Here is a 25,596-nt window from a genome sequence, read left to right as displayed (position 1 = left end):
ATCCATTGCACCATCATTACCTTTGGTTGGAAACCTTGATGCTACTATAGTCCAGAAATGTCAAACATTCAGTCTGCAGGCCACATGTGGCCCACAACACACTTGAGTGCTGCCTGAACCAGATTCAAATGTAGCAGCTATCAGATTTTAATGTGTTGGAAAAGTAATAAAAAAAGAAATATATAAACATGTGGTTTTCTAAGCCAATATGAATTCCACAGGAATTCTTATGTATAATTTAGTGAACCTGTTCCTATTTGAGTTTGATACCATTGCTATAGATTCTTCCCTTTTCAAGTCCCATACCTGATAAATATTAAAACTTGTCAAATATTGTCAATATCAATCCTATCTATCTACCTTCTCCAGAATACAGACCATTATTACCATCTATAAGGACATTTACAGTAGCACTACAACCGTCTGCTTTCAGATGCTTTCTCCTTCTTTCATCCTTCAAATATTTCCTTATTATTAATCTGATCATAACACAACTAACTTCAAAGGCCTTAAAGGGCTCCTAAACAAGGTAATAAATTATAGTGGCAAAAACACTGGATTTACAGACAGAGAACCTGAGTTCTAACTGTGGTCCTTTTACTTACTAGCTGCGTGTCCTTGGACAAACCATTTATCCTGGATTTTACATTCTTTATTTGTAAAATGAGAGAGCTGTTTTACATGAACTCTACAGTCCCTGTGGCACAAAATCTATGGTCCTAAGGGAAATTCAAAAACCACATTTTAGGAAAAATATCAATGAGTTGAAGAGTATCCAGAAGAGATCAACCAGGATGGCCAAAGACCTTGAGTTTTTGCCATATAAGGATTGGACAACTGTACAACTCTGCCCCTCTTAAATCCAACTTCCACCTGAGTCAAGATTTTAAGCCACCTTCATAACCAGTGGAACAAATTGTTCTCATTTGCCCGGTTTAGTCCCAAATTTGTCATACTTTCTGAAATATCATGATGTGCACCTAAGCCAAGTGGGTTGGTTCTTTCAACCAACATCTGTAGATAGATGAAATTATGGAACAGTAAAAACAACATTGGATTTGGAATTGGGATTGCTGGGTTCAAATCCTTCCTCTGTCATTTAGTACCTGCATGTCCTTGGGTAATTCACTGAACATCTTTAGGCTTTCATTTCCTCATCTGTAAAATGAGAAAATTGGACTAAATGTCTGCTAAGCTATCTAAGGTATCTTCAAACTCTAAATGTCTGATAATATGATCCTATAAAATCAGGTTAATAATAACTAGGTGATGAAGTAGATTGAGAGCCAGACCTAGAGACGGGAGGTCCTGGGTTCAAAAGTGGTCTCAAATACTTCCTAGCTGTATGACTCTGGGCAAGTCACTTAACCCCCACTGCCTAGCCCTTACTGCTCTTTGGCCTTGGCTCACTTCACAGAATTAATTCTAAGATGGAAGGGAAAGGTTTTAATAAAAATAAAAATAACAACTAATATTTGTATGGCACTTTCAAGTTTGCAAAATGATTGACAAAAATTGTCTCCTCTGAGCCTTCACAGTAATCCTATAAAATGGATGCTATTATTATCCCCATTTTGCAAATGGGGAAACTGAGACTGAAGAAAGGTTTAGTCTCCAGGGTCACACAGCTAGTAAGTGCCCGAGACTGCATTCAGATTTGGGGCTTCCTGGCTCTATGCCTAGCCCACCACCTAACTTACTGACTTAGGTTACTAGGACAAAGACAGACTTAAGGGGGGAAAGTACCAAGAGGAACAAATAATTTGATAGGAAATAATGATTCCAGAATGATTCCAGGAGGTTTATGGGCAGACTACATATATTTCAGGATGTCCGAGATCTCTACTGGCATCATTTTTACCTCCTCTTTTTTCTGGTTGCTGCCTCAGAGTTACTTCTATGCAGCTACATAGTACCCAGATACTTTCCCAGATTACCCCAATTCTCCTTGTCTTAGCAAGAATTCTGCTTTAGTCCCTTCCCTCTCTGCTTATTTCATTTGCTAAAACTGCTACAGTGACCAAAAGATCTGGTTTTGGAACCTGCAGATTGAAATCCCAGCTCTCTTACTATTTGTCACTTCACTTTCCTGGGTCTCAGTTTCATAAAATGAGAGGTTGGAGGAGATTCCCTTTAAGATCACTTTTAGCTTGTAATCTTATGATCCTATGAATCTTAGCCCTGAACAGATTGTGACAGTTCACCTATAGTAATCCATTCTGTTGAATGTGTGATTACCTGGCTTTCAAGAATTTATCATCAGGTCAAATCCTGCCTTGTCAATAAAACCCACTGAGAACTTGTTTAAAAACAAAAAAAAAAAAAGAAGATTATGCATGCCAAATAATCTTTCCAATATTTGTAATGTATTTTATGACTGGAAACTTTTTTGTACAATTTGTTGTTCAGTCATTCAGTCATATCCGACCCTTCATGATCCCATGGACGTCAATGGGGTTTTCTTGGCAAAGACACGGGAGTGGTTTGTCATTTCTTTCTCCAGTGGATTAAAACAGAAGTTAAGTGATTTCTTTAGGCTCACACAGCTAATAAATGTTTGAGGCTGGATTTGAAGTCAAGTCTTCCTGACTCCGGGCCCCAGGGTTCTATCTACTGAGCCACCTAGCTGCCTCCTTCTTAAACAATTATTGTTGTGGGCTTTTGTTGTTGTTCAGTCATTTTGTAAAAGTCTTATCTGACTTTTCATGACCCTATTTAGGGTTTTCTTGGCAAAGATACTAGAGTGGTTTGCCATTTCTTTCTCTAGCCTATTTTACAGATGAAGAAACTGAGGCAAAGAGATCCCATGGATGTCAATGCTGTCTCTGGGATTTTCTTGGCAAAGATACTAGAGTGGTTTGCTATTTTTTTCTCCAATGGATTAAAGAAGAGGTTAAATGATTTGCCCAGGGTCACACATAGCTAGTGTCTGAGGGCAGATTTGAACTAATAAAGTTGAATCTTCCTGACTGCAGGCCTAGCACTCTATCTACTGTACCATCTAGCCGCTCCTTGCCTACTGATAAATGTTTTGCTTTAAATATAAGGACCTACTATGGGCCTGAGTCTGTGATGGGCAGTGGAGATAGAAAGACAAAAAATAAAAGAGTACCTGCTATTAGGGAGCTTACATTCTATTAAGGAAATAATATGCACATAAACAAGTGTCTATGAAATACATACCAAAGTTGGGGGAGAATAATAATTGTTGGCATTTATATAAAGCTTTAAGGTCTGCGAAGTGCTTTGAGAGTTAAGTGAAATTATTATTATCTCTACTTTACATTTGCAGGAACTGAGGTTGAAAGAAATTAAATGAACTGCCCAGGGACACACAATTTTGAAGCAAAGTGATTTAAATTCCAGTTTTCCTAACTCCAGGTCCAGGATGCTCTCTATGATACCACGTAGGAATCAAGATAAGGAAAGGATTCCTATAGGAGGTTTCAAATGAGTAGAACTTTGAATGAAATAAAGGATTCCAAAAGGAGGTAAGGAAAGCATAGTTGCATTTTCATGCTTCAGGGACAGAATGTGCCTGGGATTTGTCCTCTACTTTTTGCTGTTAAATATTTTTAACAATGACTTGGATGATATGTTTATCAGATTTATAGTTGATACTAAATTGGGAGGAATAGCTAACATGTCAGATGATAGAATCAGAATCCAAAAAGATCCTTGCTAAACATAAAGTGGAAAATAATGGGGCAAATCTAATTTTAACTATTTTAAAGGAATGAGTTTAAGGCTTATATTTGTGTCCAGAGAGTTGAATCTACAAATGTAGGATAACACCAGTGTATTTTCTCATTTAACACTCCCACAATGTAGCTTGACTGTGTTAGAGTGGGATCTGGTCATCAAAGTGAGGGATAAACACCCCACAATGTCACACTTAGGACCTCACACCTTTTGGCTAGGTGTGTTAAATACCCCTACTTCTCTATGGGTTCTGCTTGATTCTCTAACCTGCTCTCACACTAGCAGGTCTAAGATCTTAGAGACAGACCCCCACCACATGGTTACATTCAAACTTTCTCAGGGTTCTAGAGTAATCCTGTTGAGGGGAAATACACTTCTCCTATTCACTACTTGAAATCCCATCCAATATACTTTTTTTCTACAGGGTCCTTCACAAAGCAACACATCCACACATTGTGTGAAATGCATACAATCAGCGACTCACAATAATGTCACCTTAAACATAACCATTTTCTTAACAATAAGGAAAAATAAATAATATAGATGTTAATGCATTAAAACAAAAATATAAATAATAAAATATAATATTCACATAACACTAATGTTATAATAGAATAACATTATAAATACTAATAAAGCAAAGGTGTAAATAATAAAGATAAATTATAATACATCTATAATATGAATATGATTATATAATCATATTATAGATGTTAATATATTATTATATAATTATAGGAACTAATATATTATAACATAATTATGCTATAATTATTATATTATAGATGCTAATATAGTAACACAAAGGTATAAATAATAAAAATAAATTATAATACATATGATATAATTATCACATAATTATATTATCAGTGTTAATATATTATTATAATATAATTATGCCAGAATTATATTATAGATGCTAATACATTAAAGCAAAGATATAATAAAAATAAATTATAATACATATTACATAATTATATTATTACATTATTATAGGTGTTAATGTATTATTGTAATATAATTATAACATAATTATATTATAGATATTAACATATCATTATGATATTATATTATAGATGCTAATATGTTATAATATAATTTTACCATAATTATATTATAGATGCTAATATATTAAAGCAATGATATAAGTAATAAAAATAAATTATAATACATACACATTATATGACATTATAATATTATGGATGTTAATGTATTAAAACAAAGATATAAATCATAAAAATAAATTATAATATACATATAAACCCAGATCGAATTCTTCCTGGTATACTCAATAGCTTTGTTAAACTGTAGATATACATTATAGAAACCTGACAGGAAAACACAAGAGGAAGAACAACACATGAGCTTCGAGTCACTCACAATCCTAGGCTTCAGGCAGGCTTCATTGTTATTGGTTCATTCAGAAACATCTCAGTCTCACCTGATCCTTACCACACTTCAGGGGAAGAAAATCCTCTTTTCTCTGCTAGGTCATAGTCTTTATAAGCTTGTTCTAAAAACCATTTCCCTTAAAAGGCCATTTGGAAAATGTTAATTTACTTAATATAAATAGTTCTCTTTCTACAAGACAACTCCTCAAATTGTATATCTCTGGGCTAACCAAGTCAGTCCAGGCAGGTATTTACTCACCCAGATGTGACACTGTCCAGTCAAAATGGCCCTTATAGCAATATAGTTCATCTTCCCTCTTTAAGCCAGCTCACCCAGATACCATGGTTGTAAAGCCCCCTTTGCTGCTCCTTCTCAAGCTAGAGGGGGCAGCAGAGAGCAACAAGCCCCTATGAAAGCTTTACTTTGCTGCCACTCTAGGTAGTGAAGGTCAGTGGCTGCCTCTGGAACTCTTAGCCAATGGAATCAGTGTCTGACCAATTGGGAATCATTCAGCTGAAACCTTCTCTCAGCTGCCTCCTTCCAGGCGCCATGGCTTCAACAGAGAACCTTTTTAGAACCCCCTCAAGTTTCCTGGTTGCTGCTGCCACTGTATCTCTTCCCCTTCATCTTCTGTGCTCAGTGACATTAAATGAGAGCCTCCTGAATATGAGTGACTCACCTTTAACAAGTCACAACTCACCCTGATTTCCTCTGTCAAATGAATAGTTTTTTTCAAAATCATACTTCAGGCTCCAAATGTTTATGATTCCTTTCTTAGTTTTCTCCTTTTTTAGGGGTAAAACATGGAAATAAAATATCTATATATAAATTATGTATCTTTGGTCCCTTGAAACTGTGTTACTTTTTAAAAATTTCTTTAGGTTTTAATAAATGAGAGATCTTTATCTGCCTCTTTATAACTGCTCAAGGTCATGGAATCCATGGATTGTTCAACCTGAGTCAGAAAGATTTGTGTGCAATTTATACCTCAGATCCATATTAGCCATGAACCCCTATGAAAGTGTTTCAGTTTTCCTATCTGGAGGATTAGGGAAATAATTTACATTAAAAAATCAAAGCACTTTGCAAACCAATGAAGTATCATATAAATATTAGTTATTTTAATGAGGTAACTAGGTGGTGTAGTAGATACAGAGAATTTTGGATTGGGAGTTAGGAAGACCTGAATTTGAACCCTGATCAGGCGCTTTCTAGCTGTATAACCTGGGAAAGTCACTTAACTTCTCTCAGCCTCAGTTTCCCCATATGTAAAAATGAACTAGTATTAGCACCTACCTCTAGAAAGTTATGAGGACCAAACAAAATGTCATACGTAGAGTGCTTTGCTATTGTAATGCATGATTTATGCAAGATCTCTTGCATTTGCAAAATTACCCTAGGCAATCCTTAAGGTGCTATATCAATGCTAGCTATTATTAGGCTTTTCCTACCCAAGTGAGGTACCACTCCTCCTTGTTAACAAAATATTCAAGTCCTCAACTCTCTAGTTTCCAAAATTGTCCAAAATCCTATCAGAAAGTTGTCTTTCTTCATAAATATATTTTAAAATAATACTCATATGACTCAAATGTCAATCTATAAGAACAGTATTACATCCTTTGACAAATTAATATAAATCTCTTCCTTCACACAATGATCACTTTTTCTATCTTCTTTATATCATTCACTGCTCCTCATCAAAAAGATTTTAAAGGGACAGAATTCCTTACAACAGCATGGGAAAAAATGGCTAGACATCCAATGTAGAAAAGTTGAGAAGGTTTAGTCAAGAGCACACTGAGTATGAGTCAACAGTATTTCTTGGCATCCAAAAAAGCTAAAGTGATCTTGGGTTGCCTAAAAAGAACCGATGTGTCCTGAAAGCTCATCCCACAGTGCTCTGTCCTAGATTGACCATGTCTGGAGTATTATGTTCAGTTTATGCAAGTCAATGTCAAAATGGCTTGGAAGAGGGGAAACTAAAGTAGAGATTCAAGCCTATCACCGTGTTGGTGAACCTATAGAAACACGTTCAAGGAGGGGGCTGCTCTCCTCCCCCTCTCAACCACATCTGAGGACATTTTTCACATCACCTGCCCCTCTTCCCAGCAGCCCAATGGGAACGCTTCCTCCTCCCTACCCTATCTGAGATAAAGGAGCTGCTCACATGCCTGTGAAGGTTGCAGTTTGGGCAAATGGTCTCTAAAAGTTTGCCATTGCTGACCTATCACATAAGAAAATCAGTTCTAGGAGCCAGGACTGTTTAGCCTAAAGAGAAGACTTGGAGGAATCCAATTTAATCATTGCTTCAGGAGCAGAACTAGGAACAACTGGTGGAAGTTACAGAGGGGCAAATTTAAGTTCCTTTTAGGAAAAACTTCCTGGTGATAAGGGCTAGCCAAAAGTGAAATGGATTGCCTCAGATGGCAGTGGGCTCCCTTTTATTGGAGGTGTTCAAGCATTGGATAGACTTTTCATGGTTACTATAAAGAGAATCAGTTAGAAGACTCCTAACATGTATTACTAATCTGAGATTCATAGGTTCCATTAATCCTGGCTCTAATATTTGTTATCCATGGAAAAGTCATTATTATTTAGTGGATATAAGATTTTTTTCAAGTTTCCACAATTACTTGGGGATAGTTTGTTGAAGCCAGCCCTGTGATTATATAATAATAATAATAATAATAGTAATAATAATAGTAATATCAATAATGGCAGAGGGGTGTATCCATGGGTAGACTCCATGTGCCTTTGATACTTGGGAGTAAGAAAGAGCTTCACTAATTACAAAGAAATTCTCAGGACTACACTTCCCAGAAGACTATGTAAACAACATCTCCCAGAATGTATTGGACCAAATTTATCCCAATAAAGGAAAAGGAATTTAATAGAGAGGGTATGAGAATCTTCTGGAGTTGGCAATTAAATAGGTAGTAATAGGTTCCAAGGACAAACAAGTCTAGTTTTCTCCTCAAGACACAAGAAGAAATAGCCACATTTGTATTCTCCTGAGAGTGTGGAGACGGATCATGAAAACTAGGATAGCATGGGAAGGGTTGGTGGTGAGGGAAGCAGAGCCTTAGACTAAATGCCTTGAACTTTAAGTTCTCAAAAGGTCAATTCCCTAACTGCTACCCCAAGATTGAAAGGGAAGTGACTAAGCAGAGACTGCCATAGAAACTAATCCCTAACACCCTGCCTTGAGTGATATGTTACTTTCCCACTGTGTTGAGAAGATAAAGAGATTAACTTGGGAACATTTATGACCTGATTTAATTCCTTGCTATTTACCTTGCATTTGGCCTTAATTAAATGTCTTTTGCTCTGGTATCATGAATTATCTTAGCATGGTCTGGCACAGAATAATTGATAGAGACTTGGGTGGTGAATTTTAATAAATGCTGACCACAAATAACACATCAAACCTTGGAGGAGGTAGCATGAAGTGAAAGTCTTGTGGTGAGATGTGAGTGGGAGGCAGTCTACTGCCTGATAATTCAGATTTCTCCCTGAAGTTTATAAAGTGTTTCCCCCAGCAACACTGTGAAATATTGAATTTATCTTACAGATTGGGAAACCGAGAGGTAGATTTTTGTCAGGAGGCATCTGGCAAGCATTTCTCATAGAGGAAGCAGACATGGTGGTGCCTTATTGAGAGTATACAGGGAATTCCTATGACTGGCTCTTAGTGATTATGGCTGTCACACAGATGACTGGAAACTGAGAGGAGGGTGAACTACTGTTAGAGGATCCTCCTTTCATGATTTATATAAAATGCATTGGTGGGACCTGTTTAATTCTTTGAAACTCCTTTTTTACCATTTCCCTTCTTCGAAGTACTGCAAAGGTCAAATACCAAGATTTCAGGGTAGAGGCAGAAGCCCCTGAATCTCTCTGAAAATCCCATCAAACCAACCTTAAAATAAAGCTTCAAAATGTTTACTAGAGTGGCAGAACCAACAGAAGGACAGCATGAGGCAATTTTCCTGCAGAAGAAAACTTGGAAAGTAGTGAGAGAAGGTCTCTTTCATTGGGGTGAGAGAGGAGCCCAGTCCAAAACGCGGCCATACTAACAGTGGAGGTACCCCTCTCTTCTACTGTTTAAAATTCTGAACTTGATCCCAAGCCTGCAGCAAGACACAGAGACCTTGCCTATCAGAGCACCCCCTACAGCCACCCCTCAAAGTTCTGTGCCCCAACATAACTCTCCAGTGGGCCTAGCCAGTGCAAGCATGTGGTGAGACCCTGAGCCCCAACAGTGTACCTGGTCTTGCAAACCAGTATAGCAGGTCTTGAGAGAGATTGAATCAGCAGTGGAAGGAGGCTTCCAGAGCTTTCAGCCCATGGGTTATCACACCACCTTGGAGGAATTGAAAATTATAGAAACTGTTGTGAGGAAGAACTAGAACCCAGAACTAGATCCAAGAGTAGCAGCAAGAAAATACTGAAATTCAAAAGAGTACCCTCGCCATACCCTGGAAATAGAGCTTACCTTTAAGATAAGTGGCCCGAGTTCTAGACTTCTCTTTTCTTTTCCTATTCTCCAGTTGCTCATGCAAACCTCCAATCCACTAAGCTGCACAGTCACAGCTGTTACTCCTCCTAAATCCAATGGTCCCACAAACTCTTCTAATCTGTCCTTGAGCCCCTTATTCAAGGTTTCTTGAAAATTTCAATCAACATTGACTCTTCCAAGCCTGAAAAAAACCCTCAAAATTTTGCAAAGACTACTAATGTATTCAATGAATAGTTTATTCTCCTGGTTTAATCCCAACATTAAGGCCCTAGTATCTTTTTTTGTCTATAAATATTCGAAGGTTTTGAGGAACTCAAGCTTTGAATACAAGATGTCTGAAGAAACAAAAATGCCACGTGAGATCTCAATTTATATCCTGACTAGAGATTCTGCAATTAATGTCACCTCTAGGAAAGTTAAAATGACCAAAGCATGATCTGAAAGACAGTGGCTACTTGGAGAAGTACTTCAGGACAAGAAAAGGACAAATGTCCTAATTTTTTTAAAACAGAAGAGAATGGAACCTACCAAATAGACTACAAGCTAATGATCTTGACTGATTCTTAGGAATATTATGCAACATATGATTAAAGGGATAATCAGTGAAAATCTAGAAGAGGAAGTAGAAGATAAAAAGAGGAAGCATGGCTTCATCAAGAACAGTCATACCAAGCTAATCTTACTTCCTTTTGTGAGACTGCTAGACTGGCAAATCAGAATATTGAAGGTATAATTTGACTAGAGTAGACTTTAGAAAAGTATTTGACAAAACTTCTAATGCTTTTCTTCTGGAAAAGAGGGAGAGATATTTCTTAGATCACAGTATAATTAGGAATTTGTTGAATCAATTAATAAACATTTACTAGGTACCTACTATGTTTTAAGAGCTAGAGAGACAAAGTCAAAAGCAAAACAGTTTCTGCTTTCAAGGAACTTATATTCTAATGGAGGGAACAACACATATTGACACAAATATATGCAAAATGAATATGAAGTAATTTTGGGAGGGAAGGTAGTAGCAGCTGGGGAGGATTAGGAAAGTCTTCACATAAAAATGGAGTCTGAGCCAAATCTTTTGGGGTTTTTATAAACCCTTACCTTCTGTCTTAGAATCGGTTCCAGGCAAAAAGCTTGGGCTGGGAAATTGAGGTTAAGTGATTTTCCCAGGGTCACACAACTAGGAAGCATCTGATCCTGAATTTGAACCCAGAACCTTCTATCTCTAGGCCTAGTGCTCTATCTATTGGGCCACCTAGCTGTCCCTGAGCTGAATCTTAAAGAAAACAAGGAGTTCCAAAAGGGAGAGGAGAGGAGAGGAAAAATTTATCACCTGGAGAGAAAGCCAATGTAAAATCATGGAAGTAGAAAATGGAATATTCTATGGAAGGAACACCAAGATGGTCTGTATGGCTAGACTATAGATATGTGGAAGGGAATAAGGTGTAAGAAGCCTAGGAAGGTAAGATGGGAATAATTTGCAAATAGCTTTAAGTGTCATAAAAAGGGGTTTATATTTCATCTCAGCAGTAATAAAAAAAGATTTGCTAGATGAATAAAGGCATGTATTAAGTGTTTACTATGTGCAAACTAGATGGTACAGTAGATCAATCACCTGGTCTGGAGTTAGGAAGACTCTTCTTGAGATCAAATTCTCCTTCCTGAGTTTAGCCTCAGAACTGTGTGACCCTGGGCAAGTCACTTAACCCTGTTTGCCTCAGTTTCCTCATCTGTAAAATAAGTTGGGAGAAGAAAATGGCGAACCACTCTAATATTTTTTCCAAGAAAACCCCAAATAGGGTCATGAAGAATTGGACACAACTGAAATGAAAGAACAATGACCACAACATGTGTCCGGCATGGTGCTCAATGATACCAGCAAAAAGAAAGATAGTCCTTACCCTCAAGGAGCTTACTTTCTAGTAGGGGAAGACAAACCACAAAAGGGAGCTGATGCACATGGATCATATCAATATTTCCTCAAATAGAAGTTCCAGGAAAGAATTCACTAATCAAATGAGGACTTATGGGGTAGAAGCATTTCTGGGGTGAGAAGGCAGTTGAAGTAGGGGCAGAAAAGTTTAAAGGGTCAGGAAATTATTTAGGGAATAGTAAGCATGAGAAGGGAACCACTGAAGTTCAGGGAGAGAGGTGACATGTTGAGATCTGTGCTTAAGGAATTTGAGTTCAATAACTAGATTAGAGAAGGAAGAGACCAAGAAAAGGAAACCAACTAGGAGGATATTGCAAATGTCTAGGCAAGAAACAGTTAAGACCTGACTTGTATACTTATATAGTATGAGTGAGAACTGGAGCTATCAATATGAGTGATATTGAAAAGGTGAAATTAGGGACAATTAGGTGGCTCAGGGAATGGAGAGCCAGACCTGGAGATGGGAGGTCCTGAGTTCAAATCTGACCTCAGACACTTCCTAACTGTGTGACCCTGGGCAGGCACTTAACTCCCATTGCCTAGCCATTCCTGTTCTTTTGCCTTGGAAATAATACTTAGTAAGGGTAGAATTTAGAAAGAGGAAAGGAAAGGAAAGGAAAGGAAAGGAAAGGAAAGGAAAGGAAAGGAAAGGAAAGGAAAGGAAAGGAAAGGAAAAAGTATTAAGACTTAGCAATTAATTGAATGGGAAGAGGATATTAAGAGTGAAAAGAATATCCAAAATTGTGAATGGGGTTCACTGGGGGAAAAAAATGTTGTCCAATGCAGAAATAAGAAGTAAGGAAGAGGATTAAGTTCAGGGAGAAAGATAATGAGTGTGGTTTTGACTCTTTTGTGCTTAAGAAGCCTATATTACATCCAGGCACAAAGGGATACTTAATACAATGGATGAAAGGGTCAGGATTTTTAAAGGATCTTGATAGTTTAGAGAAGAGATTAGCAAACTAGGATCCATGGGTCAAATCCAGCCTGCCATCTGTTTTTATGTGACCTGCAAGCTAAGTTTTTTGGTTTTGTTTTTTATACATTTAAAAATTTTTTTAACTTAATTTTTGTTTAATAGCATCTTAGCTTCTTAGACATAATAAACATGTATAAAAACAGGCTCAGGCCAGATTTGATATGTGGGTCATATTTTGTTAAAGAATCAAGTCATGTCTTATTCAGATAAAATTTAATAGGAATAAATATAAAGTCTTAGATGTGTTAAAAATCAGTTTTTCAGTTGTAATATGGTAGAATAGATGAGAGAGAGATTGAAGAAGGAAGGGAGGGAGAGAGAAATAGAGGAGAGACAGAGAGAAGGAGAGAAGGAGGGAGGAAGATGAAAAAGGAAGGGAGAAAAGAAGAAAATATGCCCAAGGTCAACACCAGAGGAAAAAAAGGTCTCATATACACCAAAATCATCTTAAGCAGCATTTTTCTTTTTTCTTTTTTTGGTAAAAGCACCAAAAAAAAAAAAAAATAGAAACAAGGTAGTTGCCTATTTTTTAATTTATTACTATTTTTTTTTATTTCAAACCCTTAACTTCTGTGTATTGACTTATAGGTGGAAAAGTGGTAAGGGTGGCAATGGGGGTCAAGTGACTTGCCCAGGGTCACACAGCTGGGAAGTGTCTGAGGCTGGATTTGAACCTAGGACCTCCCGTCTCTAGGCCTAGCTCTCAATCCACTGAGCTACCCAGCTGCCCCCGGTAGTTGCCTATTGATTGAGGAATGGCTAAACAAATTATAGTACCTGAAAATAATGAACTATATGCTGTAGGAGACAATGAATATGAAGAATTTACATTGCCAAATATGGAATAAAGTACCCTAAGATATATGTAGCTAATTAGATAGCTAATATTTCTATAACACTTAGTATATGCCAGGCACTGTACTAAGCACTTTACAATTATCTCTTTTGATTCTCACAACCACCCTGAGAGGAAGATGCTACTATTATCCCCATTTTACAGATGAGGAAATTGAAGCAAATAGAAGTTAAGTGACTCGCCCAAATTTGAGGCTGGACCTAGGTTCAATTTCTGCCTCAAATACATATTAACAATATAATGATAAACAAGAACTTTCTCAGACTCAGTTTCCTCATCTATAAAATGGGCATAATAATAGTGCCTGGCTCAAAAGGTTGTTGTATCAAATGAGAAAATATATTTGAAATGTCTAGTAAACTTTAAAACACTACATAAATGTTAGCTATTATTATTGTTATAAATGGCCCCCATCTTTTTTTTTTAATTTATTTTGGTACAGGGCATGGCTTGCTATGTTAGGAGAAAAAGGAGAGAGATATTCAGAAATGATAGTGGTATAAAAATAAAGTGAATAAAAATAACTTTGAAAAACAAAAAAAAAAGGCAGTGTTAAAAGTCCTATGTTTGGCCTATAAACCAATGGGAAAATATTAATCCATCTTGAATCTTGAGATTAACACATGCAGAAAATTCTAAAAGTTGCATTGCAAAGGGAAATGACAATCCTATAGACAGGACTACACATTTCAAAAATGCTTATAAGCATCAACTGGGGAATGGCTAAACAAATTGTGGTATATGATTGTGATGGAGTACAAACTATGCCATAAAAAGTGATGGGCAGATTAATTTTTTTAAAACTTAGAAAGAACTACTTGGGATAATGAACAGTGAAAGGAGTAGAACCAAGAGAACATTATACACAGCTATAGAAGTAACACTGGAAGAATAAATTGTGAATGTTGCCTCCAGAGAGTGATTTGAAAGTTGAAAACATGAAAGACTTAATTTGTATGAATATTTTGGTCTTCCATAAGATACCGTCTGTGATGTGGGGAGGGTTAGAAGGGGCTGGGACACTTGTGGATGGGATTTATTATGCAGATAAGAAGAAAAGTAAGCTAAACATATAAGAGATTTGTGATTTCATTTATGTACAGTCTTCTTTTTTTGTATAAGGAAATGTTTGTTTTATTTGGTTTCGTGAAATTTAGAAGAAAAAAAGAAACAATTTTTTAAAATGCTTATAGAATTCTATCATGCCCCACAAGTGGGTGACTGGTTAACCTCAACAAAAGGTTCCCTCAATGTTTCCTCTTCCAGATGTGCATGATAATATATTTCAGTGTTTTGAGAGAGTTCTGCAAACTTTAATTTTTTTTTAACCCAAAATAAAGCAGGGTAGGGGGTGGGAATCCATTTGGAAAAATAACAAACAGAGACTAATTGTTGCTTCTGTGTTACATTACTCAATACTACAAGATTTCTGGAAACCTCAAAACTTCCCTGTGTCTGGTACCACGTAAACCTCATACTTACTGAGCCATATAAAAGTCCATCGGTGTCCATAGCCAAATACTGGCCAGACTCAGTGCTCTTTATATACACCTCACCCACACTTTCCGTGCTCAGCTGCAGTTGAACTGAAATAAAAATAAAACAAGAAAAGTAAATAAACACCTAGCTGTTACAGATACAACCAAGTAGCAAAGACGGTGAGGCACGGAAAATTAGACTCACTCATATCCCAAAGCCCTTGAGGATGAGACCCAAAATAATGAAAACATAGAAATAGAACCTCTTTTTCTTTCCCCTCCAAAGAAAGTGAGTTTAGGGAATTAACAAATGATTCTACACTAATCTAGAAATCTCTGTACCCCGTTTAGCAAGAAGCTTCCCAGTGTTACTTTTCCTCGGGACTCTTTTCCTTCCCTCTCCACTTCATAACCTTGTACAATGAGACGGTTTGAATAAATGATCTTTCAGTGTTGACATTCTGATTTCTATGTTCTAAGGTCCTTTCCAGCTCTGACATTCTATATTCTCTAAAAGTCCTTTCTAGAACTGACATTCAATGGTCTAAGGTCCCTTCTAGAACTGATATTCTATGTTCTAAAATCCCTTCCAGTGCTGACATTCTGTGTTCTATGTTCTAAAGGATGTTCCGTCCAGCTCTGACATTCTATATTCTCTAAAAGTCCCTTCTAGAACTGACATTCTATGGTCTAAGGTCCCTTCTAGAACTGACATTCTATGGTCTAAAGTCCCTTCCAGTGCTGACCGTCTATGTTTTATAAAAGTCCCTTCTAGAACTGAAATTCTATGTACTAAAGTCCCTTCTAGAACTGAAATTCTATGTTCTAAGGTCCCTTCTAGAACTGACATTCTATGTACTAAAGTCCCTTCTAGAACTGACATTCTATGTTCTAATGTCCCTTCCAGTTGCTGACACTCTATGTTTTATAAAAGTCCCTTCTAGAACTGACATTCTGTGTTCTGTGTTCTAAGATCCTCCCTGTCCTAGTAACAACATAGCAGAAACTTAATTAACCCTTTTCCTATTCCATGACCCAAATACACATGGAATATAGAGCATAGCAAAGAATTCAGCTCTGACAGGTTCTGCTCTGTGTGGAAAGTATTTTTTATCTTTTCATGGCTAGTTTTATCTGGATATGGAAGGAGAGATTTGGAGTCGACCAATTTTTGAAAAACCTAATACTTATTTTTTCTCTAAACGGAAGGGGGCCCCTGCCAAACAGTATGGGTCTCTGTACCTGGAACATAGGGAAACTACCCATCATGTGGTTTGGCTAAACCATAGCGTCTGTAGCTCCCTGGCTCTGAAACAGGCAGGACTAAAATGTCTGAGTGGGAACACAAAGCAGTTATTTGGGAGTTCTCTGCTTAAAAAAAAATTATGCCTTGGGATGCACTGATAGATTTGCCCAGAGGAGAGCTATTGGGTGTTGGGTAGCTTTGTATGTCATGGGTGCTGCATCTTGGCACACAATAGAAGCTCAATATATGTTTACTGAGTGAATATACTCAGGGAGTCCATGGAAAGAAGGTTCTTGGGAGTTTTGCATGTAAAGATCTGAATTCAAGACAAACCCTAGGGGGTAGCTGGGTAATTTAGTGGCTTAAGAACCAATCCCAGAGATGGAAGATCCTGGTTTCAAATCTGGTCTCAGACACTTCCTAGCTGTGTGACCCTGGGCAAGTCACTTAACCCCCATTGGCCCACCCTTACCACTCTTCTGCCTTGGAATGAATACTTAGCATTGATTCTAAGGAGGAAGATGGGGGTTTAAAAAAATAAACAAATCCTAGTATCTGCCACTTCCTGCTTTACTGATTATCCTTAATAAAACATGGACTAAGAAAAGCTGCCTGCACTATGTTTGATGAGAATAGGACCTTGACCTTTTTTTTTTTTTTTTTTTTAAATAGACCTCTTACTTTGGGTATGACACTATCTCAGTGCCTAGGTGACAAGACAAGGTGGCAAGGACTGTGTGACAATGACAGATCTATAATCTGAAGTTTTCCTTATCTTTGTCAGAGATGTGCTAGAGCACGTTCATGTTGGGAGCCAATTGTTAAAATTTTCAACGTGAGAATATATACTCTGGAAACTGGCAAATACTACAAATCAGGGCTTGATTTATTGTTTTGTAGATTTTCTAGACTTAACAAAATGATGAAGAAAGTATAAATAAGAGAGATCAAACTTTAAAATATGAATTAAGATTAAATTTAAAACTTTTTAAAAAGATACCCCCCCCCAAGAAGATTGTTAAACATTTACTAACACAACTCTGACTTTGATCAGCACTAAGGAAAAATTTTAAAAGGAAAAGGGTGTGAAATCTGCTTTCTCCCCAAGAAATTTTAGCTACTAGGACTTAGGCCTTTAACATGGATTTTTTAATTATATATATATGTATATATACATATATACATATATGTGTGTGTGTGTACATACATAATTATATATTTATTGATTGATGTATTATATTAATATATTCTATATTATTCTATATTTATTTTTTATTTATTTAGTGACTAGAAGTTAAAAAGTTAATTGAAAGGAAATGAGTAAACATTCACTAATCTATTTTCTCCTTGGGACATTATCATAGATTTGGAGTCAGAAGGAAGCTTGGAGGTTGTCTAATATAATCCCCACATTTTACGGATGAGGAAAGTAAAGTCCCAAAAGGGTTAAATGACTTGCCCAAAATCACACAGGTAACAAATGGCAAATGTGGGTTTTGAACCTTTGACTCCAAATCCAACATTCTTTTAACTGCACCACCACTTCATCAACTCAATATGTTCTACATTGTTAGGGAGAACAAAAAAATCTACTTGGTATTGATAGGCTAACATGTCACGAAGGAGATGAAACTAGTGATCGATAATGAGCAGAATTCTGCATTCCGTAGTGGGGATGAATAGACACATACCTGACCACTTTGGGACAGAGAGCAAGCATTGGTTGCATGGCTAGTGGGGCAAAAGGTATAATCTATGGCCATAGCCCAGAGCAGAGCCAAGGAAGCCTGGCACAGTGACCAGAGCAAAGGATCAGAAGATCTGGGTTCCAGTAACAGTTTTGGAACTTAGTAGCTATATAGTCATAGCTTAAATACTTGGTCCCTGTGAGACTCAGTTTCCTAATATGTAAAAAGGGAAAGCTACAATCTCCTTCCCCCTAAGTAGGCAAAAAAAGTAAGGAAACTGATAATATTTAATGTAGGCAGACTCTGAAGGAACAGCAATGATAATAATTTACATTTATATAGCATTTTGTATAAGTTGAGGCACCTAGGTTGTGTAGTGGGTAAAATGCCAGGATGGAAGTCAGTAAGACTCATTTTCCTGAGTTCAAATCCAGCCTCAGACACACTTACTAGCTGGGTGATGCTGGTCAAGTCACTTAATTTTCTATTTGCCTCAGTTTCCTTATCTGTAAAATGAGCTGGAGAAGGAAATGGCAAATATTCCAGCATCTTTGCTAAGAAACCACCAAATATGGGGTCACAAGGAGTGGGACATGACTGAATAACCACAAAATATTTATATACATTACTTCAGTTGAGCCATGGTTTGGTTTTATGTGGAAGGTTCCTCACGTATTATTGCTTCCATTTTGCAGATTAGGAAATTATGGTTCAGATGAACTACATGGCATGGCCAGGCAAGATCTGAACCAAGGTTTTCCCAATTCCAAGCCCAAGACTCTACTGCCCAACACTGTCTCTCTTCAATACTTAATAGTAGTGTAGACTGACTGGTGTTGACTTTAGGGAGATGAAATATGAAAATGTGTAATGAGTTGTAAAATAGATCATAACCTTTGACCTAATAATTCCATTGCTAGAACTTTGCCCAAAAGAGAAAAATAGTAAAAAATAATCTAAAAATAATTATGATTGCTTTTTTAATATCAAAAATGGGAAATATTCTTTGTCTAACAGAGACTGGATAAAAAAATCACTATGTATTTATGTGACAGAATATTATAGTGACACAGAAAGAAAAAATGAAGCTCCAAAAATATGTAAAAACTTATTTGAAGTTACGCAAAATCATATCAATAGATCTAGAAAAGCAAACACTCTGACAACTTTGTCCAAAATAAAACAAAGTTTAAAAAATATTTTTTAAAAAATAAAAAAATAAAATAAAATCTGGCTTCAGACTTCCTAGTTGTATAACCTTAGACAAGTCACTTAATCTGTGCCTGACAAAAGGATCCCTCAGAGAAGAAATGGCAAACTACTCCACTGGTCTTGCCAAGAAAGCCTCCTGGATAGCTATGGTCCATGGAGTCACAAAGGGTTAAACATGAATGAATAACAACAAAAGTAGAAAGAAATAATAGCAATATCTATACAATTATGGAGTTGTTGTCAGGATCAAATAAGATAATATATGTAAAATATTTTACAAGCTTTAAAGTACTAGATTGAAATAAGTAATTATCATTACATAAATAGCTACCTGGATTGTTCCATCTCTGTGGAAAATACCATAAACACATAGAAAGTTAAAAGTTACCTGCAAACTACATGATAATCAAATCAGTATTTTTTTTTAACCCTTACTTTCCGTCTTGGAGTCAATTCTGTGCATTGATTCCAAGGCAGAAGAGTGGTAAAGGTAGGCAATGGGGGTCAAGTGACTTGCCCAGGGTCACACAGCTGGGAAGTGTCTGAGGCCAGATTTGAACCTAGGACCTCCCGTCTCTAGGCCTGGCTCTCAATCCACTGAGCTACCCAGCTGTCCCTCAAATCAGTAAGTATTTATTAAGGCACCTTACTAAGCCATGGAGAATCAAAGAAAAGGAAAAGCTAGTCTTTGTTCTCAAGGAGTTTCTAGTCTAGTACATAACAGGGTTAGGCTTTGTGGGGTGCATTTTAAAACCAGCAGGAATTTAAGAGGGGAACAGACCCTTTTGGAAAGATTTCACAAAGAGTCTAGAGTTTATTATCTTATGACAAACAACTTCCTCTACAGGTCTCCTTTAGAGAAGGAGCTGTCCTTGCTCTCCTGGGGATGGTGACTTATTTCCCCGTCGTCCCAGGCTGGACAGAAGTTGACTAAGTCATTTCTAGTACCCTTTCAGGATAATGTGAACATCTCAGGGAATGGGAAAAGAGAGGTTTGGGGCCGGCTAAGCACATGATTCAATGCCCAGACATGAGCTCCTCAACCAGGGTTATTCCACTGGCGAATGCTCGCTTAAGGAGTTCCCTCTGTAAATATTGTTTCTTCAGGATATCCAAGTTTAATAGCTCATTTTCACTGGGTTCCTTTCTGGCAAAAGTTTCCAAACATATATCCTTCAGCAGGTCTGGCTGGCAGCAGTGAGTGACACCCAGTCTGCACCGTTCATGTTAGCTAACCATGTTTCCTTCCTTTTAGCATGACTCGAGTCCAGGTTTCCAAACTTACATCCTTCTGCAGCCCCTGGTAAGGAAGAGTGGTCAGGAATGAAAGCGGGGTGTGATGTGGAAGGAAGCCAAAAGGCCTAGGAAGGGAGGGAACTTTTCCCTAATTCCTTGACTTAAAGACTCAATTTGGAAGGCACCGTAATATACTGAAGTACTGACTTTGCAGTCAGACAACAGGGTTTTGAATCTCAGGTTTATCACTTACTCCCTGTGTGGTCTAGGGCTCTTCAGTGGCCCCAGGTACCTTGTCTGTAAAATGAGGAAGAATTGGGCTCAGTGACTTTAAGAAACCTTCTTTTAGCAGGCAGTTGGGTGGCTCAGTGGATTGAGAGCCAGGCCCAGAGATGGGAGGTCCTAGGTTCAAATCTGGCCTCAGATACTTCCTAGCTGTGTGGCCCTGGGCAAGTCACTTGACTCCCATTGCCTACTCTTACCATTCTTCTGCCTTGGAACCAATACACAGTATTGATTTTTAAGTAAGGATTTTTAAAAGAAAAAAAAAAGCCTTCTTTTGCTCAAAATCTCTGATCCTAGTGATTCTTGCCTGGCAGGCCAGTAAAGAGGGTGATAGTGGTATTGCACATAATGGAAGCAGCACAGAGGCAAGGCAGAATAAGGAACCTCCCGCTGATTCCCTGATGGGAAAGTTGTTAAAGGCTTGGGACAAAGGAAAGCTCCCTGTTCTGTTGGGAATGCCTAGAGTTGGGACTGTAGAACTTGGGACTTGTGAAGAGTGAATGAAACTTTCTTTGTCTATCAATCAGCAACTTTTAAATTAATCAGTCAAAAACTTAAGCACTCCTACTTAGACTAAGTAAGAGAGTTTGCAAGTCACTTGCTAGAGTGAGTGACAACTCTAGAGGCCCTGGCCCTGCCCCTGGGCAGTGCTAAGCAAACTGAAAAATGGCAATTGGTTCCCGTAAAATGGAGGAAGGGACAGGAAGTGACATGGAAAAAGGACTATAAAAAGTCCTGAACTTCCTGTCAGGGATCTTCTCCTTTGGGACTTCACCTTTTGGACTTCTCCTTCTCATCTTGGGAGACTCTGTGTCAGTGAGCTGGACTGAAGGAGGAGACTCTTTCCCTGAATCCTATGTTGATTTGCTGGGTGAGTAGCTGGCCTTCCTTTCCTGGCTTCTGGAGAGATTGGTTCTGGAGAGACCTTCCTTTCCTGGAGGAGGCTGAATTGGTGGAACTCTTACTGAAGACTCCACCAGGTCCTCTGGCTGAAGGTGACTGAGCCCTGCTGGAGCTGAGCCAAACACTGGAGCAGTACTTAGGGCGATAGGCTAGACAATTTTCTACCTTCTTACATTTCTCCACTTTAACTCTTTCCACCTCTTTGTAAATAAAAAGCTACTAAAAGTAATTTTGACTTAAGCTATAATATTTTTAAGTCGGCAACCACGATATTACTTATTATTAGCATGAAAACCTAAATTTTTATATTCTTACAGTCTAAACAGATAACAATGGGAAAAGAATTTGACCTGATAAAAATAAGACCCTTTGATTACTATAACTTGCTCATCTAAAAATAAGACTTGAAAAAGAGAGCCTGGGCATATTGGATCTGTTGAGTTGAATCGAGAATGCCCTAATTTTCCATATCTATCATTGGTGCTGGTACAAAATTCTGCACTACTTCCCTCTAATCCACATAGAGCAAAGACCATGGCATCTTTAAGAACTGTTTTTACAGGAAATAATCAGAAGAGAGTATATATCCCTTTTAATCCTGAAGATATTCTGTTATGGTAACAAAATACTCCATCCTTTAAGACAGACCCAGCTACCATCATTAGTAGAATTAAGACTATTTATTGTAAGGGCAGCTAGATGGCCCAGTGGATACAGTGCCAGACCTGGAGTCAGAAAGATTCCTCTTCCTGACTTCAAATTCAGCTTCAGTCACTTATTATGTAATTGGAATTTTGCACCCCAGGACTACATTCCCCAGAATTCCTTTCCTCTGCGTCCTCACATACGTTTTTTACATTGGGTTGTTAAAAGTTTCTGTAACCATACCTTTGGGGTCTTTTTTTTTCTGCTAACATGGCTGGAAAAATGCTCTTTCTCTTTCTCACTTTACTTCCTTTTACTTAAAGTTATTATTATTATTAAATCTTATAAAAATGATACTTGGAGTATTTGGATATTTGATTTTAATATTACATACTGGCTGTATGACCTTGGCACCCTAATGGCCTCAGTTTCCTCATCTATAAAATGAGCTGAGCTGGAGAAGGAAATGGCAAATCATTCTAGTATTTTTGCGAAGAAAGCCCTTAATGGGGTCACAAGAGGCAGACACAGCTCAAACAACTAAACAACAAGTGAATCAAAAACAGGACCAAGGAGAAAGGTAATTGAGGTTCCATCCTGAGCTGCTACTTCTGTGACCTCTTCTAGGTCTATTTTTTTTTTAAAACCTTACCTTCTGTCTTAGAATCAATACTGTACATTGGTTCCAAGGCAGAAGAATAGTAAGGGCTAAGAAGTGGAAGTTAAGTGACTTGCCCAGGGTCACACAGCTAGAAGTGTCTGAGGCCAGATCTGAACCCACGACTTCCTGCCTGCAGGTCTTCTTCTAGTTTTTAAATCAGTCTTTATAGCAAACCTTATCCTGAGTAAGTGTTCTAGGGGTATCAGAAAGGAGAAAATAGATTCATCCCACCCCTCTCAGAACTTCTAATTGGAAAAATTGAAAGGCTGGGAGTGGGTCAAGATTTGGGGAGTAGAGAAGATGAGCCACTTTTTCTCTAGGCCAATGGAACATAGTTCTTTTAAGTCTTATAGACAAGGTAGGTCAGGAGAAGCATCAAATGTTACCAGAGGTTCAAGGTCCATTTGCATAAGCTTTAAAATACTCTGGTCATGGAAATCAGTGATTGTTGCAAAGTAAGACAACTCATTTGAGTCCCAGAATACTCACTTTGTCCCTCTCTCAAGTGGGAGTCATTGGTCTCCTAGTCTACTAGAGATCTGATAACAGACTTCCCCGAAGTTGCCAAGGAGATGAATTGCATTTCTTCATACAACTTTTTGGCAACCTTATAAAATTAAGTGGAAGATGGTAGATGATGGTTGTCACTACCTAGTAGACAGGTGGTTCCACCTGAATTCAACTTGATTCAATTCTGTTTAATTTTACAATCATTTATTAAGCACCTACAAGTGCCAGTCTCTCTGCTGGGTCCTGGAGATACAAAGATAAAAATAAAGTTCCTGTCCTCAAGAAACTTACATTCTGTTAGAAAGAAAGATATGTATTCAAATGAACAAACACACACATATACATTATTTTTTGATAACAGTATTCAAATGAACAAATACACACATACACATATACACAAAATAAATACTAGGTCATTTCTGGTGGAGTGAGGGAATTGGAGAGAAGTCACAAAAGTAGTTTCTAGTATGGTTGCTCAGGCACCTCCACCCAGTATACTCCCCATTAACAACTGGTCAACCAAACTTAATTAATTTTTTTAAATGATACAAAATTTCCTCTCCAAACCAGAGGCACATTCTCCCACAAATACATATAGAATTCAGGGAAAATTGATCTCAAGGGGCAGCTAGGTGGCTCAGTAGAGAGAGAGCCAGACCTGGAAATGGGAGTTTCTAGGTTCAAATCTAGCCTCAGATACTTCCTAGCTATGAGACCCTGGGCAAGTTACTTAACCCCTATTTCCTATCCCTTATCACTCTTCTGCCTTGGAACCAATACTAAGACAGAAGTTAAGCATTTAAAAAAGAAAAGTGGGCTTAAGCTTGGAGAGCACATGTGGCAAAGGGGTATTGCATAGGTGATCTTAGATGAATGGAAGTAATTTTCTTCTTTTGTAAATTTCTTATAGTTTCCTTTAGGCAGTGATGGCAAATCTTTTAGAGATTGAGTGCCCAAATTGCCACCCTCATGCCACATGTGAGCCCCCTGCTGTACCCCAGACAGGGGAAGGAGGAAGCATTCCCACTGGGCTGCTGGACAGAGGGGCAGGCGATGTGAGAAATATTCTTGGATGCACATGGAGAGGGGGAAAGGTGTAGCCCCTTCTGGCATGCAAGTCATAGGTTTACCAACATGGCCCTAAAGTGTGAGTAGCTCTTTGATGGACTTTGAGTATTGGTGTCTCTATATGGCCCTGAAAGTTGACAATCTTTGTGTTTCTTGTTTGTCCCTGGCTCCTGATACAGATTCTACAACAGTCATTGCTATTCTGGGGGCACTGCTATAGAAGGACAATGGGAAATCCAGATCTTCTGACCTCTTGAAGTTCACAAGATCATCTTCTGTTGGGGAAAGGGAAAAGAGACAGGCTTCCTTCTCTCCACCCAAATAATCTGCTCTTGGGGGTTTGTCTAGAACTGTTCCACCATGAGGCTGGTTTAGTATTGGAATGCTAGTTTTCCAAAGAGCTTTGGGCTTTAACTATGCCCCATAGGGCATGACTGATTTTCTTCACCCAACCACAAGACATTTCCTATATGGCTTCATCTGCTTCCACTCAATTAGTGTCTAATTGGATGGATGGATAGATTCTACAACTCAATCAAATAGATGTTCTTTCCTGATAACAAAGCATTGATAGTTAAATCAATTGGGGTTGAGAGCAATGGGTTGTATCCCTTTTACACAGAGGGACATGCTACAAATATATGGGTAGGAGACAGAGTTCTCATAAGGGGATATCAAGTAAGCTAGTTGATTAGAATGTATAGTTTGTGATGAGTAGTCAGCCTGGAAAGGTAGAATGAAAGGTAGACTGGAGCCAGATTGTAAAGCGCTTAAAAGTCAGACATGGGAGAAAACTTGTGTTTAGAGTAGCTATGAATTGGCTCTTTTTTCATTCTAAATCATAGAGAGATTCGAAATGAGCTATTGCCCAGACTCTATAGATCATATCTTTAGATTGGAATGGAAATAAGTATAGAAGGAAGGCAATTTTGACCTTATCCCCATATGGAATCATAGTGTAGGTTTAGGAATGAGCTCAATATTTTAAAATACTTAGAAAAAACAGACATTAAGTGTGTGTGTGTGTGTGTGTGTGTGTGTGTGTGTGTGTGTGTACACAAGACCTTGGACAAATCATTTATTCTCTAAGGATCTCAGTTTCCTCAACTGTAAAATGAGATACTTAGGTTAGATGACTTCAAATTACCCTCTCGACACAATATTTATAAGCCTATGATCCCAAGGGCATCTGATCTAATTAGAGACAGGTAGATGGCATAATGGGGCAAGTAGATGACACAATAGATAGAGCACCAAGCCTGGAGTCAGGAAGATTCGTCTTTCTG

At 37.9% G+C, this 25,596-nt stretch overlaps 1 protein-coding gene across 2 annotated transcripts in view; it reads right to left on the bottom strand.

The window, feature by feature from the left end:
* Positions 1–25,596, bottom strand: part of FGF1 (fibroblast growth factor 1) — a 46,966-nt gene that overhangs the window by 1,715 nt on the left and 19,655 nt on the right. For both annotated transcript variants that reach the window (XM_044661817.1, XM_044661818.1), the window contains exon 2: positions 14,861–14,964. In XM_044661817.1, the coding sequence (XP_044517752.1) occupies positions 14,861–14,964 (104 nt within the window). The remainder of the gene's footprint in view (positions 1–14,860; positions 14,965–25,596) is intronic.

This window comes from Gracilinanus agilis, chromosome 2 (genome assembly GCF_016433145.1).
Source record: "Gracilinanus agilis isolate LMUSP501 chromosome 2, AgileGrace, whole genome shotgun sequence".
Lineage (NCBI taxonomy): Eukaryota > Metazoa > Chordata > Mammalia > Didelphimorphia > Didelphidae > Gracilinanus > Gracilinanus agilis.
This window is presented reverse-complemented; position numbering and strand designations above follow the sequence as displayed.